Genomic DNA, 15,088 nt, shown 5'->3' with positions numbered 1-15,088 from the left:
GGATTACAGCAGTTCTTAATTCTGAATAATTTAAAGCAGGGTGTCTTTCCTTGTTTGTAGCCTACATAGAGATTTTATGAGCTGCAAGCGAGTTGTGGTGTGTGCATGTGTCCCGTATGCGCATGCGCAAGTAGTAAAGCATGTTGTCGGTCTCCATGACGACGGCTCTAATAAACCTTTAAAGGCTGTGGAGAGACTAGTAGCAGATTATGTGCACAGGTGTTGTTCCGCAGACAGCCAGGCACTGTGTGGTCCAGTTAGATGAAGAAATAGTCAACAAACAACCCGGTTGAATGTCTTCTTTCACCGCTTTTAACTCAACAAGAATACTGCGCAAGGACCTGCTGCCGGTGAGTTGACCAACAAGCAACAATTCTTCCTGCTATTTATTCCCAGTGGCCAAAATTTGTGCTAATATGATTTCTATAGACGCCAAATCTGCCCTACAGCTCACCCTCTTACTTATATCTGTCCTGTTCATTTTAGAGCTATATAAACAAACAGGATTATAATCTATGTATGTTAAATTCTGTTTTAATAATTCTACTGAAAATGGTTATATCTTGACAGAAACATTGATTCGATAGCTACAGTAAACATAACCTAAAATGTCAGCAGACATGTTGGAATAACAATTAAGAATAGTTAACCCTGAAGTACTGATTTCTGTCCAGTAGGTGACGACCAATCGCACAAGCAACACAACACAACACCAATACAGTCCTGTATAACTAATATACATACTGTGATGTGATGATGATATTGACGAGGTGGATTTATGGATGATATTAGTACAACTTCCATGAATTCGCCCCATCGGCTAAGCAGGTTTTGCAATGTCCACATCATAATACAATATATAGCAATTTTCATATTTGTATTAAATTATTTTTTATCTGATTCAAAATATTTTCTGTAATGTTACTGCTATTTGTTTGATAGCACAGTATTTATTAAAAAGCCTAAATTAATATAATTCATAAACATTTTAATAAATTGACAAACTTTTGAAAATGAAAAACTTTTTGTATGTCTGTATCCACAGTTACAGCATATGTGTCTGTGTCATTATGGACATGCAGACATGTCAAAGATGTCAATAAATATAGATAATCCAGACAATCAAAGACTACACACCTTGTGCTACATATTTGTAATTCTTTGATTTGACAGTGAGATTAAAATTTATTATGATTTAAAAATATATGCAAACATAATATATATAAACATAATTTTAAAAATAAATAAAACTGAGTTTAGAAAAAGGTCAGTAGCCCTGTAGCGACCTTGTTTGTAATCATCATTACAAGTCATACTTACAAGTAGTTGGGCTAAAAATGGGAGATTTGTTCTGAGGAAAGGTTAGTTGGTCACCAAAACATTAGAATTGATCTTCTGAGGAAAATGAATGTCATGGACATTGTCTTTGTCATGGACTAAGTGTCGGTCAAGAGGAAATCATTCTAAAAGAAAACGTCATCCATTGGAATAAAAATCCATAAAATGTTCCTTGTTATCTGCCTGGTAGATGTTGAGATATTTTGCTGTGGACTGTCAGTCATGCCTACGTTTTGTCTCTGATCCTCTCCCAGTGATAGAATATGACTGAGGTGGTTCACACAAAGTCCCAGGAGGAGTATGAGGACGACTTTGAGAAGGATCTAGACTGGTTGATCAGTGAGGAAGATCGGAGCGAGGACCAGGTAAGTGAGTCAGCCTGATTGCATCTCCTTTCCTGCTTTCTTATTTTTTCTTTTTCTTTATCATCCTGCTTCTATTTTTTTATCATATGAAACTAAGTTTGGCGTACTGCTCTACTTACTCGGTGCTGAATGGGTCGCTGACCCTGCTCCTTGAAAGTGTGACAGTCAATAGTGTTGAGTTACCCGAGCTGGCACATCTCACTGCTTGCATGTGAGACCTTCTCTGTTGACATACAGTGACTTTCTTTCTCTCTGTGTCACTGCAGGATGCAATATTGATGAACACACTTACACATGTCTGTTATCATGCCTGCGAAGTATTGATGTTGCTCTTTCATTTACATTCAAACCTGATTTATAAATGTAGCTGGCTTCTCCACCCCACAGGGTCCTGACTATGAGGACATAGAGGCAGAAATTGACAAAGAACTGGAGGAGGATGAGAAGCATCAAAGAATGAAACGGAAGGAGAAAGGCAATAAGGAGGAGAAGAGTGGCAACAAAACAGAGGAGTTAGAAGAAGATGAAGAGAGGTGGCCCTCACCTATGGAGCCACTGGAGTACGACTCAGATGGAGACAGCCCACATAAGTCGTCACCTATAGTCCCACCTCCTCCGGGGATGGATGACCAGACAGAAGAGGACAAAAAGTACATTCTGGAGAAGATCCAGCAAGCCAATCGGGAGCTGCAGGACCAGGAAGCTCCAGATATGACACGGCACAGGCGGCTGCATTTTAAAGAGACGCTGGTGGACCTGGTGGTGCCTCCGCTGCAGTTTGAGAAAGATGGCAACAGTGAGGTGGAAGGGCGAAAGGACAGTAAGGATAGAGCTAAGGATGCAGAGGAAGTGTCAGGGAAACTGTCTGAGCTGAAACTCTCCCCCCGAGAGAAAAGTGTAGGTGGATGTGGAGGATGCAGCAGGACTGGGGACAACAGTGAGAGAGGGCAGGGGCTAAAGGAGAGCAGAGTCCTTGTAGAAAAAGATGGGAAGTTTGACTTTGTCAGCCTGAAAGAGGTGGAGAGTCAAGGCCTTCTCCCTCCCATAGCAAACAGCTACAGCTCCCTGGAGCAGACTGTGAGCCCCAGTAAGATCCACACTTCCTCCTTCTCTCCTCATTCTCGCGTTGGGTCTTCTCGCTTCCAGCAGGCCGTCAATCATCTACAGGCCCCAAGACCTCCAGCACAACCAAGGAACAGGCCCAGCTCAGCCAGCCACAGCCAAAGAGGCAGCCAGAGGAGAGACACCAGGCGGCGGGTGCAGTCGGCCACCGGGACACCCTGTCAGGCCACCTACATCCTCACTCCCGAGCAGAAAGAGCTGCGGCAGAAGATCCAGGAGAGGAAGGAGAAGCTGACCAGAGAGGTAGGAAGGAAGGTCTGTTAGATAAAGGTTGGGGGTAAATTCTGAACTTTCGCCAGTGAGTGTAGCACAACATCAAATCCACAAAATAGCATATGCATTATGTTTCCTCTTTAAGGATTGTTGTTTCTTTCTTAAATAACTCTTTTTAATCTCTTGTGTTTCCCTGTCAGGCAGAGCAGAGGAAACTTGAGGAAGAAGAGCAGAAGAAGCAGGAGAACGAGCTGGCGTTCAAGGCCTGGCTGATGAGGAAGAGAGAGCAGCTTCAGGGGGAGAGAAGGATCCACCGAGCCCAAGAGATGGAGAGAATGAATTCTAAGGTATGGCCACAAGGGGGCACACCAACCTGCTAAAACACAAATATACAGTTTAAAGAAGGATTCAGTGGTGGGACTGTAGCTGGGAAACAGTCACTAATGTTATTAAATTTGTTCAATATTTTACAAGCATTAGGTGTTTAATGGAGGAGCTAAACCCCGCTTGAGAAATCCCTTTCAATTTATGATTACAGGACACAAAATGACCATGTTAACTATTACTTTGCTCTAATGTCCAGTGGATTGCTATAACACAACTGCCGTTCAGCCTAGTTCTGATTTGGTTTAGAATTTAATAAAAATAAACAAGGATGGAATTAAATTTCACTATCTAGCATTCATTTTGTGAAGTTATATATTGATTTCCAGGAGCAGAACTTTTGCACACCTGCAGATCGACAGGTATGTCGGAGAAGACCATGGGCCAAGAACAAAGAACTCCCACACACTGTCTTCTGTGTTTGCAATTAGAGGAGATTTATTGGGAACAATGTTTCGGTACACAGACCTTCAATAACCTGATGAAGGTCTATGTACCGAAACGTTGTTCCCAATAAATCTCCTCTACACAGAAGACAGTGTGTGAGAGTTCTTTGTTCTATATATTGATTTCCAAGAAGTTATGAATTTCTCAGCACATCAGTCTGTCATAGGATACTTCTGCAGTTTTTGTTTTTGAATAAGCAAAGAAAGAACTGGTTTTGTAGCCTGAACAGGAACCAGTGCTGCTTTATAGACCAAGAAGGAGGGCCACTTGCAGAATCTCAAACTTTAATTCACAGAAAATTCAAGCAAGAGCACATCACAGCGGTGGTCACAGTGAATATAAATGTTTGCCATTAACCCACTTTTTCTGCCTCCTTGCTGCAGAGGGACTCCTGTGACCCAGAGGAGGCCTTCAGGTTGTGGCTTCAGAGGAAGCAGGAGCAGCAGCAGAGGGAGAGACAGCTGGTGGAGCTGAAGCGGCTGGAGGAGGACGGTGGTTACCTCCTACGCAGCCGCGAGGACTGTGAGCGTGCCTTCAAACTGTGAGTTCACTTTAATACTTTTACACTTGTCATTTCCTATAGTAATAAAACCTTGATTAAGTGTAACTTGATGTTACAACATCACATCTCACCTACACAGCAATGATTACATTATTTTCTTTTACATTTTTTTTTAAAGATCCCCTCCAGACATGTATAAACATGTATATAAAACATTGAATAATAATTTGTGTCTGATATGTTTTTTCCACAAAAAAAGTTCAATTATCTTGTTAAAATTCTTAATATTACATCTACTTCTTCTCCCTCATTAAAATAATCCTGAATATATGAATATGCAAATATTTTTTATTTTAAAAGTTTTACTGCCAGATACAAGATGTATCTGGCTTCACTGTGAAGTTCAGTCTCATTGTATGTGGACTGGAGGCTTCAAATTTCCACATCACACTTGTGTAAGTTACTTATCGAACCAAGATTAGCTCCAAAATAGTTGTGATGTCACAAATCCTGCTCGTAGAGACACGCCTTAAACTCAGATTTGCTGGTGTCTGGTGTCAAACTGCACCTACATCATTCTGCACAGTGAAGCTCAAACATCCAACTGAAGGAGCAAGAAGAAAAACACATTTTCGAGAGGAGGGGGACTTTAAGTATTAATGAAGTAATTAAAAAACCCATTTAAATCAACATCTCACTACATTTTTACTACATATTACCTGGTATTTGTTACCTCAGCCCCTAAAATAAATACACATTATACATGTTCACCACAAGTAACAGATTTGAGCAGATTATCATCTTTTTCAATCTGTCAACATTGCATGTTAGGAAACATTATGTCTACTTTCATAAGTCTATGGCCCAGTCTCCACACTTCTTATGGTGGCCTGTAATTGACATATGCAACAGTAGAGACAAAAGCAAGCTAGCAAAATTGTCATTTGTTTTTCTGAGAGTGAGTTCATTTGGATTTTGTAGGTTGAATGTTTTGTAAGCAGGTCAAAGGTCAAAATCCCAGTGCAGGGAAAGTTCAGTGGCATGGAGAGTAATGACATTATGGATTGTGGGTTCTTTGTGATAGGACAATATAAATATTTGATAATTCAGTACCCCGTCCTTCCTTTCTTCCTTCCTCAGGTGGCTGAAGCGGAAGCGGGAGGAGAAGCGTGCAGAGCAGCAGGCGGCTCGCGAGCGTTCCCGCAGGTTGGTGCTGGAGGAGCGGCGCGCGCGACGCATGCGGGACCTGATGTGTACGGCCAGTGAAACCAAGTCATTCAGATTCACTGAGCAGCTGGCCTACCGCTTCTGACACGCACAAACAAACCCAACATGCCCTCTGAATCCATACAGCCAGCATCACCTCATGAAAAAAAAGATTAAATTTTAACCACAGACTGAACAACATAATGTGGAATATAAGGCATAGCTTATTCTGTTTCTATTTCTGAGCTATGTTGAAGCACATTTCTAAAAAACGACACAAAACAACAAAAAAAGTTTACCACAGTGACCTCCACTCAGTTTACCTGGGAAAATAATTCATCAACATTGACTTCAGGTGTGATGAAATGTATCGAATAGATTATTTTTTACTATATTTACCTGTTTTGTGTAGTGGCAGATGCACTTTACTTTAAATAGGGCTTTTAAAAAACAGCTTTAAGACAAGAGCTGAAACATTTGTTACTGTATGCCTTTGACAGTGTGTTGTGGTTACATAGATACTGTATATATATACAGATACAATAAATTATACAACAGGTGACTTCAATACATGTAACTGTAAAGGAATGAAATATAAATTTCTACTTGTAAATATTCCTGCTGTTTACTAGACATGATATGAAACACATTCTTATGTCATACAAAAAGACGAGTCTGAATGAATAAAAGTACACCATTAAATATAGATATTGGATGTTATATTTTTAATTTATAGGCATGTACACATACATTTTTTTGTGCTACAGCATTTCATAATTAAATATCAGTGAAACAAAAGTGGCCAACCTCATAAAACGACAGGACTAAGTTTCTGGTTAGCAGTTTGAATCTCTGTAGAAACAACAAAGCTACTCTTCTATAATTCTCTCCATTGGATTTACAGTGCACGACTCGGCCTATCATCTGTGTCCTCAACAAAAATATAAAGAATTAAAAGACCGTACAAATATGTATTCCTTGAAACAGGAATGATTGACATCTTTTATGACAAAAGTTCCTCATATTAAATGCTGACATTAACAACAGCAGCTGTGTATTATTATTAAAAAACACATAAATAAAAGTAACATATAAAACACACACGTCAGTGAACATGAAAACCAGTATTCTGCTCTGTGTGCCCAGACAAGAGGGGAGTTATTTATCACAACAACAACAACAACAACAACAACAACAACAACAACAAGAGGAAAAGTGGACAAAGCAATGACAGAAGACATTTTCAGTTTCAGACTCAACACACAGAGGAGGACAGAGTGCATGATCATTAAATATTCAGCATATTAGAACACATCTCTTTCTTAAATCCTTTGAATCAGATATCCAAATTAGAAAAACAGTGCACTGCCTACTTTGATAAAAAAATATTACTGGCACGGAAATAAAAAAAACAAAAAAACCCCATTATGGAATAACATAAAGTTGTTAGTAAGGTTTGTAGCATATGTAACAATACTATTTGTGAAGATGAAAATTAATACTATTTTGAACTACTGACCACTGAAATTAAAGTACTTTTTAATGACTCTACATAGTGTTTTTGAGTAAAACCCATTGAATATGTCGCCCAGAACAAGGTACAAGAACAACCTAAACTCCACTGCCGTTCTTCTCTTTGGCTTCTTCACAGTTCAGTGAGATTACAGGTATGAGCACTCTTAAACAGCAAAACAAAGTTAGTTTGACTTTTTTTAACTGGAGGCTGTCATTGGAAGGACAGACAAAAAACAAAACAAAAAAAAAACAACCCCAAAAGTAAACTCAAGTACTGGTGTGTAGAGAAACATGAAAAAAACACACAACTGACAACACAAAAATGACAATCTTGCACTTCAAACAGTACAAAACTAGAAATGTTCTGATTCAAAGGTCATTCAATAAATAGTTAAAATATATAGAAGGCTTTCATTGAAGGGGATGGGAATGGGTGAAGGGTTTTTTCTCCTGCTTCTACAGTTCATCTTTAGGGTTGATGTTGAGACCCTGACCCCACACAGACTGCGAGTCCAGAGCCTGGATCACCTCATCTGCCTGTAGTCTCTCCTGGGAAAGAAAAAAGAAAGAAATGAGGGAGAAATAAGATTAACTATGGTGAAGGGAATCATAGAAAGAGAATATGAAGCTTCAGCAAGTCTGTTTTTCAAAGGAAATTCAAATTATATTCAGATTACAGCAATAATTATACTGCCCGCTTCTATGCTTGTACTCTTGTGTTGGTCTGATGTGCCTCCTAAACATAATAACCTGACTATGTTACTTTTGTGGAGAGCTTTTCCACCACTGTCCAAATCTGATACCAGAATTAAATTTAGGCTTCTATGGTCTCAAATTTATGGAGGAGGGAACTTTCTCTTCTGCATCCCCAGTTCATGAGTTAAAAAGACAAGCTTTGAGTATCTAAAACTGCTTTGTTTGGTAGCATGAGTTGCAGTCGGGTGAAAAAAAGGATTCCTAAATTAACAATGCTGCCCTTTATAAAATCATATTGGTTGATTAAATGCAATTCCCTTCAAAGCACAAAAATGTTAAGAATGAATGTTTGATAATAATGACAACACTAAATATTCAGTTTTACAACTTATATTTCACTCAAAACTGGAATAAGAAGCAAAACCAACAGGACCAAAATTAGGATCAGCCTAGAAGTAAAATGACTATCACCCCAAGTCAGCATGTCTGCCAAAGCCCTTAAATTAAAGCAGCAGTTTACCAGTTCTCTGAAGAGCGGGTCCAGGGTGAACCACAGAGCCACAGCACACCTCTGCCCACTGGTGACGGCCTTAACTCCGTGTGGATTCTCCCCTCCTGATGAGAAACCCACCATCCTGCCACACTTGGGCTTCACTGACGCCTGCAGAGGTTGTGCAGGGGGGAGATGAGGTTAAAATTACAGCCATTTATTCATATTACTAAGGCAAAGTCTTCACTATTGAGCTTCATTGTTAAAGCAGATGTTTGTCTTTGAGCTGAATCCAAAGCTGATTACACAGTTTTTATGAGCAGCCTGTTGTGTTTATATTTTGTTTGGTTCTACTCATATGATGACTTTACCCAGAAATAATCCTCCCTTTCAGTACATGATTTGACCTCATATAACTTTCCTTTTTTGTAGAAACATCTCAAATTAAAAGGCAATGGTCTGAAATTACAGTTGGTTTTGTGACTGGCTAATGTTGGAGGAATATCAAGGCTCTTTATCCATTTTTCAATAGAGGTCAACCAGGCTCAAGTGGTTAAAAAATCATGTTCAAGGAACTGATTAAGAAATACATTTTCTGTAGTAATTCATATTCATAGTCATATTACAGGAGAAGCAGCTTACTGTCACTGTTTTGGCATCCATTTCTGTGAAGATGAATTCCCCACCTTCAAAATCTCCATTTAGATATAACAGTGCACTAAAAAATGAAATAAAAAGTAAAGGGAGATCAGATCAACCGTAGGGTTACTGTATGATAGTGAAAATTATAAATGCTTAACTGTGTGATACAGCTGCAGCATGAATGATTATAATTCATGCTAATTAATGTTAGTGTGTTGGCAGCAGGTGGCTCATACCTGTAGTCTCTATACGTGTATGCTGGTGGCTCCTTCCAGCACTCGTTGGCTTCAGGGTCCAGCAGACAGTTGTCAGCGTGGATGGGATGGCTCAGGTCATTCCTGTGGTCTTGCTGGCCTGTTAATGTACAACCAACAGACACAAAAATCATAAATACAGCCTTTCAAATAATATGTTAAATTGACACAGAAGGAGTTTTTATTCCTAGATCTTGTATATTTAAATCTACCACCTTATCACACAGAATGTGAAACATCAGTGACAGTTTTTCAGTGTCAAGCGATGTGTGTTTCTGCCTGTGACTGACCTGTGATGGCTGTTCGGCACACCAGGTGTGTGTAGGAGAAGTGCAGAGTGGAGTTGAGCATGAAGTAGGACTCGATAACGTGTCTCGCTCGCTCACTGATGTCATAGAAGAGGCGAGCGCTTCTCATCGGCACTCTGCCCTCATATCCGTACTGCAAGGTGGCAAACAAAAAAAAGACATTATTATACACAGTCAAATAATGAATCAAGAAAGATAGTGTACAGGTGACACATTTTATTGAATACTGAATTGAATTTTGCCTTCTTAGTTTTAGATCCACTTCTCCACAACTGATGATCTAGTAACATGTGTTTATGTTCGTGTACCTGCAAGGTTTTGAGCACAGTGGCACCTTCAAACTTCTCATTGGGGGTATGTGGAGACATCTTCCCTCTGTAGCCATCTCCTGCTAGCGTGACCGCCTGGAAGCCAAGAACACAGCCAAAAAAAACTTTCAAGAGAGAGTCTTTTTTTTGCTGTTTGTGACTAATCTGTTGATTTAAAGTCCTGATTTTATTAAAGTTGTATAAATTCCTTACATGTGCCAAGTTTCTGAGCTCTAAGCACTCCTCTTCAGTTATCACATTATCCAGCAGCACCCGCTGGCTCCCGTTCAAGGCCACAGAATTCTGCACCAGCTGCACACTGTCATACACCAAGGGGCCACCTACATAGATCACAGAGCAGCATTTAAAGAATGTAACATATTATCTAAACCGTGGTGGTCAGAAAAGATTTTGCAGTTTAACTCCTCTTCTGCTCATCTCTGCTACGAGTCTTGCAGTGACAGTTTACCTTCTTTTAGTTGCAGTGAGGCAATGACGTTCTTTTTCTCTGAGATGGGAACATACTCCATCCAGCCATCTGTCCCTGAGGGAATTCTGCAAAAACAGAGGAGAGTCATTGTGTTATGCAAAATTGTCATTTCAAACTTTGCAATTTCAGTATAGGCAGCTTATGCTACTACAGTCAGGATGCCTTGGGGCCGTGGTCACAAGAAGACATACGGTTGTTAAATATATTATAAAGTGTTACACAAGTTTTACAGTTCTGTCTTTACCTGTTTGAGTCGTCTCTTCCGCCTGTGCTGCCCCAGTAATTCTGCAAGAAAAACACATGGAAATCTCTACATCTGCACATTTTACACTTTCAAAAGCTCTGATGCCAGGAAGTGTTTAAAATGATAAAAACAAAAGACCAGTGGGACTGATCTGATTGATACATAAAATTATTCACATATTCTGTGTTTCCAGAAATACTGTTTGCAAAGAAATTTAAAATATGTAATGTCCTGTTAATAACCAGCAAGTGTCGCTGTTGGCTGAGAGGACAGTGGTGCAGGGTGGCCGTGCCAGACACCTGTTACTCTGCTTTGATTCAGCCAGCAGCAGGGGCACATTATTTACACACCCAGCAGATCTGTGTCTGCTCTGCATCAGAGAGAGACATGTGGACCGGCTTACGAATAACTGCCTGTTAAATTACTTAATCTCTTTACATTTCTGGGTAAAACTGAGAAGCAAAGGGGAGTGGTCTTGCAATAAGTACATGCAGTCTTCTTTGAGGTTTTAGTTAAACATGAAAAAAATATTTTTTTATGATAATTATATTAACTCACCCCTTCAGTGAATCCCACACCCATGGTTGTGCTGCCAATCAGAAGCAGCTCCAGCTCCTGTTTGTGCCTCCTCAGGTACCATGCGGCTCTCTGTGAACACACACACACATCAAAGATTTATGGTAAACAGTTTCCTGAGCTAGTAAAGTAAATGCATGCATTCATCCTTGAGAGATGTTGGTGTAGGAGCAAAATTACTGTAGAAAAGACAGAAAAATACAAAGAATATTTAACAGTAACGTAAAGAAATGTTCCATGTTCACACCAATGTTTTAGCTGAGAGGATCAGTATTCACAAATGTTCAGATTTTGTGCTCACAGATACAGTTAAGACAACAGTATGAATGGTTTAATATTTATCTTTCATGTATCAGAGCGCAACCTATAAAAGTGACAGTGAAAGCCTGTCCTGGGAACCAGATTGAGTTTTATTTTTCCCTCGGCTCTGCTCGCCTCAGAGCCAGGACTAATGGAGTGTGATGGCTTCTCTCTCTCTTTTTGTCCTCTCAGAGGGACACTTTTACTGATGTTTCCTGCCTCGAGTAAAAACTTGAATGGAAGCAAAAAAAAAAGTCTGGTGTTTCTCAGGCCTGCTGCGATGGCTCTGTATTAAAGTGGATTGTGCTAGAAAGACAATGACAGGTAGACTTAATATATGATCTACTGTGTAAAGAGAGTAACTCATACAGGATTTTTCAGGCCGCTAACAAAATTGTACTGACTTTTCTTTGGTTGTAACAATTTGTTTTTGCAACTTAATTATTAAAAACACTTACTGAGGTTATTGAGGTATGAATTTGACTTTTTCTCTTGTATTGAATAATGTTGATTTATTGTAATTTATTTTATGGTGGAAGGAAGACTAGCAACACTGTGGAAGCTAATGGACAAACATTTTTGATAAGGATCCCCAAAATTTGACCATGATATGAACTGAGCAGAACATCTTACGTTTGAAACGCAAACTTGTCAGTGCTCTCTGGTGGACAAACTACGTAATGGAGATACTGTTTCTAAATGATTTTGATCATATCTTTAGTATATTTGTACTTCAATTTCTTATAATTTATCAGCTGACATATACACTAATACAATATATCCACAGTCAGTTAATACTGGCTGATTTATCGGTCTAGCTCTAGTTGTGTCTTTGTTTTCATAATATATGCTGTTTGACAGAAAGAAGACACTTTTTGTGTGAACACATCTGAGTGTCAGTGTGCTATAAAGTGACATACAGTCCTATTTTTTGTATTTTTGTCTATGTGCGAGAAGAGGAGAGATGGTTAGGGCTGAGGCAATGATGGTGAGTATAATGAAACCTGAGCAGCCAGTAGCGTTCTTGTAGCAGTTTAAAAAAAAAACAGTAAAGTCCTCTTTTCCATCACCCTTAACACAAACAGCCCCCAAAATTGTTCCAGAGACTTCTTTGAGCACTCTGACATGACTTTTCCTCCACCTCCACAGTTCCTGAAAGGCAGGATTCTTTGGCAGGGAGACGGGTCAGGTCTGGCACTGAGATCTAGGGATCTGAAAATGAGCTCCCCAAGGCTGGAGGGAGAGAGATCGCGGAGAGGAGAGGCGATCTTTGGGCTAATGAATGTGCTGTAAACTGACGGGACTGGTAAGAGCTGAGGGCTAGAAAAATGTAAGCTATGGGTACGAAAACATAAGCATGAGCTGCAGCACATCAGCTCTCAGTCTCTCTTTATCGGGCACACACATACGCAATGTCAACCGCACACTTACACATTCACACAGCCCTCCTGGGAAGCCTCGCTCGCTCTAATGAGTACCAGGCTTTCTAGGAAAAGGAGGTTGTGTAATTGGGACTTGAGCAAGGCGCTGCTTCACTTTTCAAAGAAGCTGATCAGAGTTTAAGAAAGACAAACACTGAAGTGGCTAATGAGAAGCCAGACTTTGCAAATTTAATTTTCTCAAAATGTTCAGCCTATAATTACACAGTGTGTTATGAACACTAGGGGGCAAGGAAATAATAACGAACCTAATAACGAGGAAGAAATATGTTGTCATAAACACATTGACGTAGCAACATTTGCTTAATACTTCCAGCTGGATGGAGAACATATAGTACAAGTAAAAAGCAAACTTTAAGAGGCGACTCCTGCCAAGCGGCGAGTAGCAAGTTCGTCCAAGATATACAGTAAACGGCCTGCTGCCTCCTGTCTCCTCCTTTTTCCTCAAATCCACACTTTTCTCTTCCCTGCATGCCTTCTGTCCTCCCCCCACACTCCTGCTTATTTTATTGTATTGATTCTTCCACTTGATTTGCTCATTCTTCAATTAAACAACCATAGCTTGTTGAAAAAACTCCTGCCAGACTTCTGTCACACACCGGTGTGCTTACATTACTCTAGTTTTAACCTCATATTATTGGCTTTAAGATTCTTTTAACCACCTACAAGAGACTATGTGGCAAAGACCCAAAGTCAACTGCTATCCTTCAAGATGTCTGCAGTAGTCGCCCCAAAGCCTCCTATCCCACCAGCTAGACTTAAAGAAGAATGAGCTTTCATATTGTGATACATTGGCTGATTCTGCAGATAATTTGTCTAAATCTGCAGTTACTGCCTCCATAATGTATTTTTATTGTGTCTAACTTCTTTACTAAACTCTTTTTTATATTTTTCACCAAATGGAGCCCCATTATCTCCTTCACAGTGATCCACCTATTCAGATTTTAATACACAGACACAATCATCCATCCTTCAAAATCAAAATTTGCTACTGACAGGCTCAGGGTGACAATGCCCTTAAGAGTTAAATGTCTCTTCTTTTGAATGTGGTTCTCAGACATGATCAATACTTCAGTGGTTGAAGGACTCAAATTTCTGGGGAAGACCAGGCTGCCAGGTAAGATTGTATTTGGCAGCCTTTTATAAAATACCTCAAAAAAACTCAAGATATGATATTCAAGTCAGGGAAAAACATCAGTATTGTATGACTGTGACAGAGAGTATATGTTTTATGATCCCTGTGACATCATTCACCACTTAGTAAGGGATATTTCATAAGTGTTTTAATTTGCTATGCTTATTCTATGTCATTTCAGCAAAAGCAGAAATCAAGTTAACATATATTGTTGTTTTCCAAGTTTGGATTAACTGTCCATAGGTAGATATGCTAACTGGGTGTTAAAGCTGTTATGTTCACTATCTGCCAAACACATCTGTGTAACATACATATCTTCAACGGCATTGGAGAGAAATTGGTTGGGTACTCAGGTTGCTTTCTTTGTTGCGCATTCTTTGTTTATCTTGTTTGTTTTGCTGTTGTTTCTGTTTCTTTTCCCTCTTTCTCCCTGCTCAGATGGCAGAGTGCCTGTAAATTTCACACTGTGTAATCTTGAGCACTTAAATTAATAAAAAATATGAAAAACAGCAAAAACCAAACCACACAAAAAAAGGTATGCCTCTATAAAAAAGGCCAGGGGTTCATTAAGTGAGACGTTCCATCATCTATTGGAAAGGAAGACCTTGACCTTCCACAGAAACATCTTCCTTGGTATTTACTTTATCTCTCCCACTCAGCCTCTCACATCCATTTATCTCTGTCCGCCCTGCATTCACACAGCAGATTCTGACCTCTCGTGGCTTGCCGTCATGTCCCAGCACCTCTCTGTAGTAATCCACGTTGTCCGCCATGAACTCGTCTCCCTCATGGTATAACAGGTAGGTCAGAGCGCACTGCAGAGCCTCCTCCAGCATTTCCACTAGAGAGAGAGATAGAGAGAGACAGAAAGCAGCTGAAGAGGTTTCTGTTTGTGGTTTAAATTTGAACACAGTTAAGGAACTGGGCTCACACACAGACACTCACACAAAGCTTTCTTTTCTACAGAGCTGTTGAGTTATCTGGGTCAACTGGATGACCAGTGTGTGAGTGAAATGTGGAAATCTATCTATCACTGCAGACATTCCGAAACCATTACCACAATGGAGCAAAAGCCTCACTCTGGTCGAGATAGTGGAAACCGCACTCACAACAC

General features: G+C 39.8%; 2 protein-coding genes across 5 annotated transcripts in view; one reads left to right on the top strand and one right to left on the bottom strand.

Moving 5' to 3' along the window:
* Positions 1-98: 98 nt before the first annotated feature.
* On the top strand, positions 99-6,283 carry ccdc181 (coiled-coil domain containing 181). 4 transcript variants are annotated; one of them, XM_044361006.1, is made up of 7 exons: positions 99-350; positions 678-828; positions 1,593-1,703; positions 2,091-3,068; positions 3,239-3,385; positions 4,253-4,410; positions 5,512-6,283. In XM_044361006.1, the coding sequence occupies exons 3-7, from the start codon at positions 1,602-1,604 to the stop codon at positions 5,681-5,683; spliced, it is 1,557 nt and encodes a 518-aa protein (XP_044216941.1). In that variant the 5' UTR covers positions 99-350; positions 678-828; positions 1,593-1,601; the 3' UTR covers positions 5,684-6,283. The 4 variants fall into 4 exon arrangements, with proteins under 4 accessions (XP_044216941.1, XP_044216942.1, XP_044216940.1 ...); XM_044361007.1 differs by having other exon boundaries at positions 675-828; XM_044361005.1 differs by lacking the exon at positions 678-828 and having other exon boundaries at positions 101-350.
* p3h2 (prolyl 3-hydroxylase 2) overlaps positions 6,280-15,088 on the bottom strand; it is a 64,162-nt gene continuing 55,353 nt past the window's right edge. The window contains exons 5-15 of the mRNA XM_044361002.1: positions 14,688-14,815; positions 11,083-11,172; positions 10,525-10,565; positions 10,260-10,345; positions 10,004-10,131; positions 9,791-9,886; positions 9,465-9,615; positions 9,157-9,274; positions 8,921-8,996; positions 8,309-8,449; positions 6,280-7,641 (exon numbers count right to left, since the gene is read on the bottom strand). Of these exons, the coding sequence (XP_044216937.1) occupies positions 7,549-7,641; positions 8,309-8,449; positions 8,921-8,996; positions 9,157-9,274; positions 9,465-9,615; positions 9,791-9,886; positions 10,004-10,131; positions 10,260-10,345; positions 10,525-10,565; positions 11,083-11,172; positions 14,688-14,815 (1,148 nt within the window). The 3' untranslated portion in view covers positions 6,280-7,548. The remainder of the gene's footprint in view (positions 7,642-8,308; positions 8,450-8,920; positions 8,997-9,156; positions 9,275-9,464; positions 9,616-9,790; positions 9,887-10,003; positions 10,132-10,259; positions 10,346-10,524; positions 10,566-11,082; positions 11,173-14,687; positions 14,816-15,088) is intronic.

The sequence above is a fragment of the Thunnus albacares genome, chromosome 9, assembly GCF_914725855.1.
Source record: "Thunnus albacares chromosome 9, fThuAlb1.1, whole genome shotgun sequence".
Taxonomy (NCBI): domain Eukaryota; kingdom Metazoa; phylum Chordata; class Actinopteri; order Scombriformes; family Scombridae; genus Thunnus; species Thunnus albacares.
This window is presented reverse-complemented; position numbering and strand designations above follow the sequence as displayed.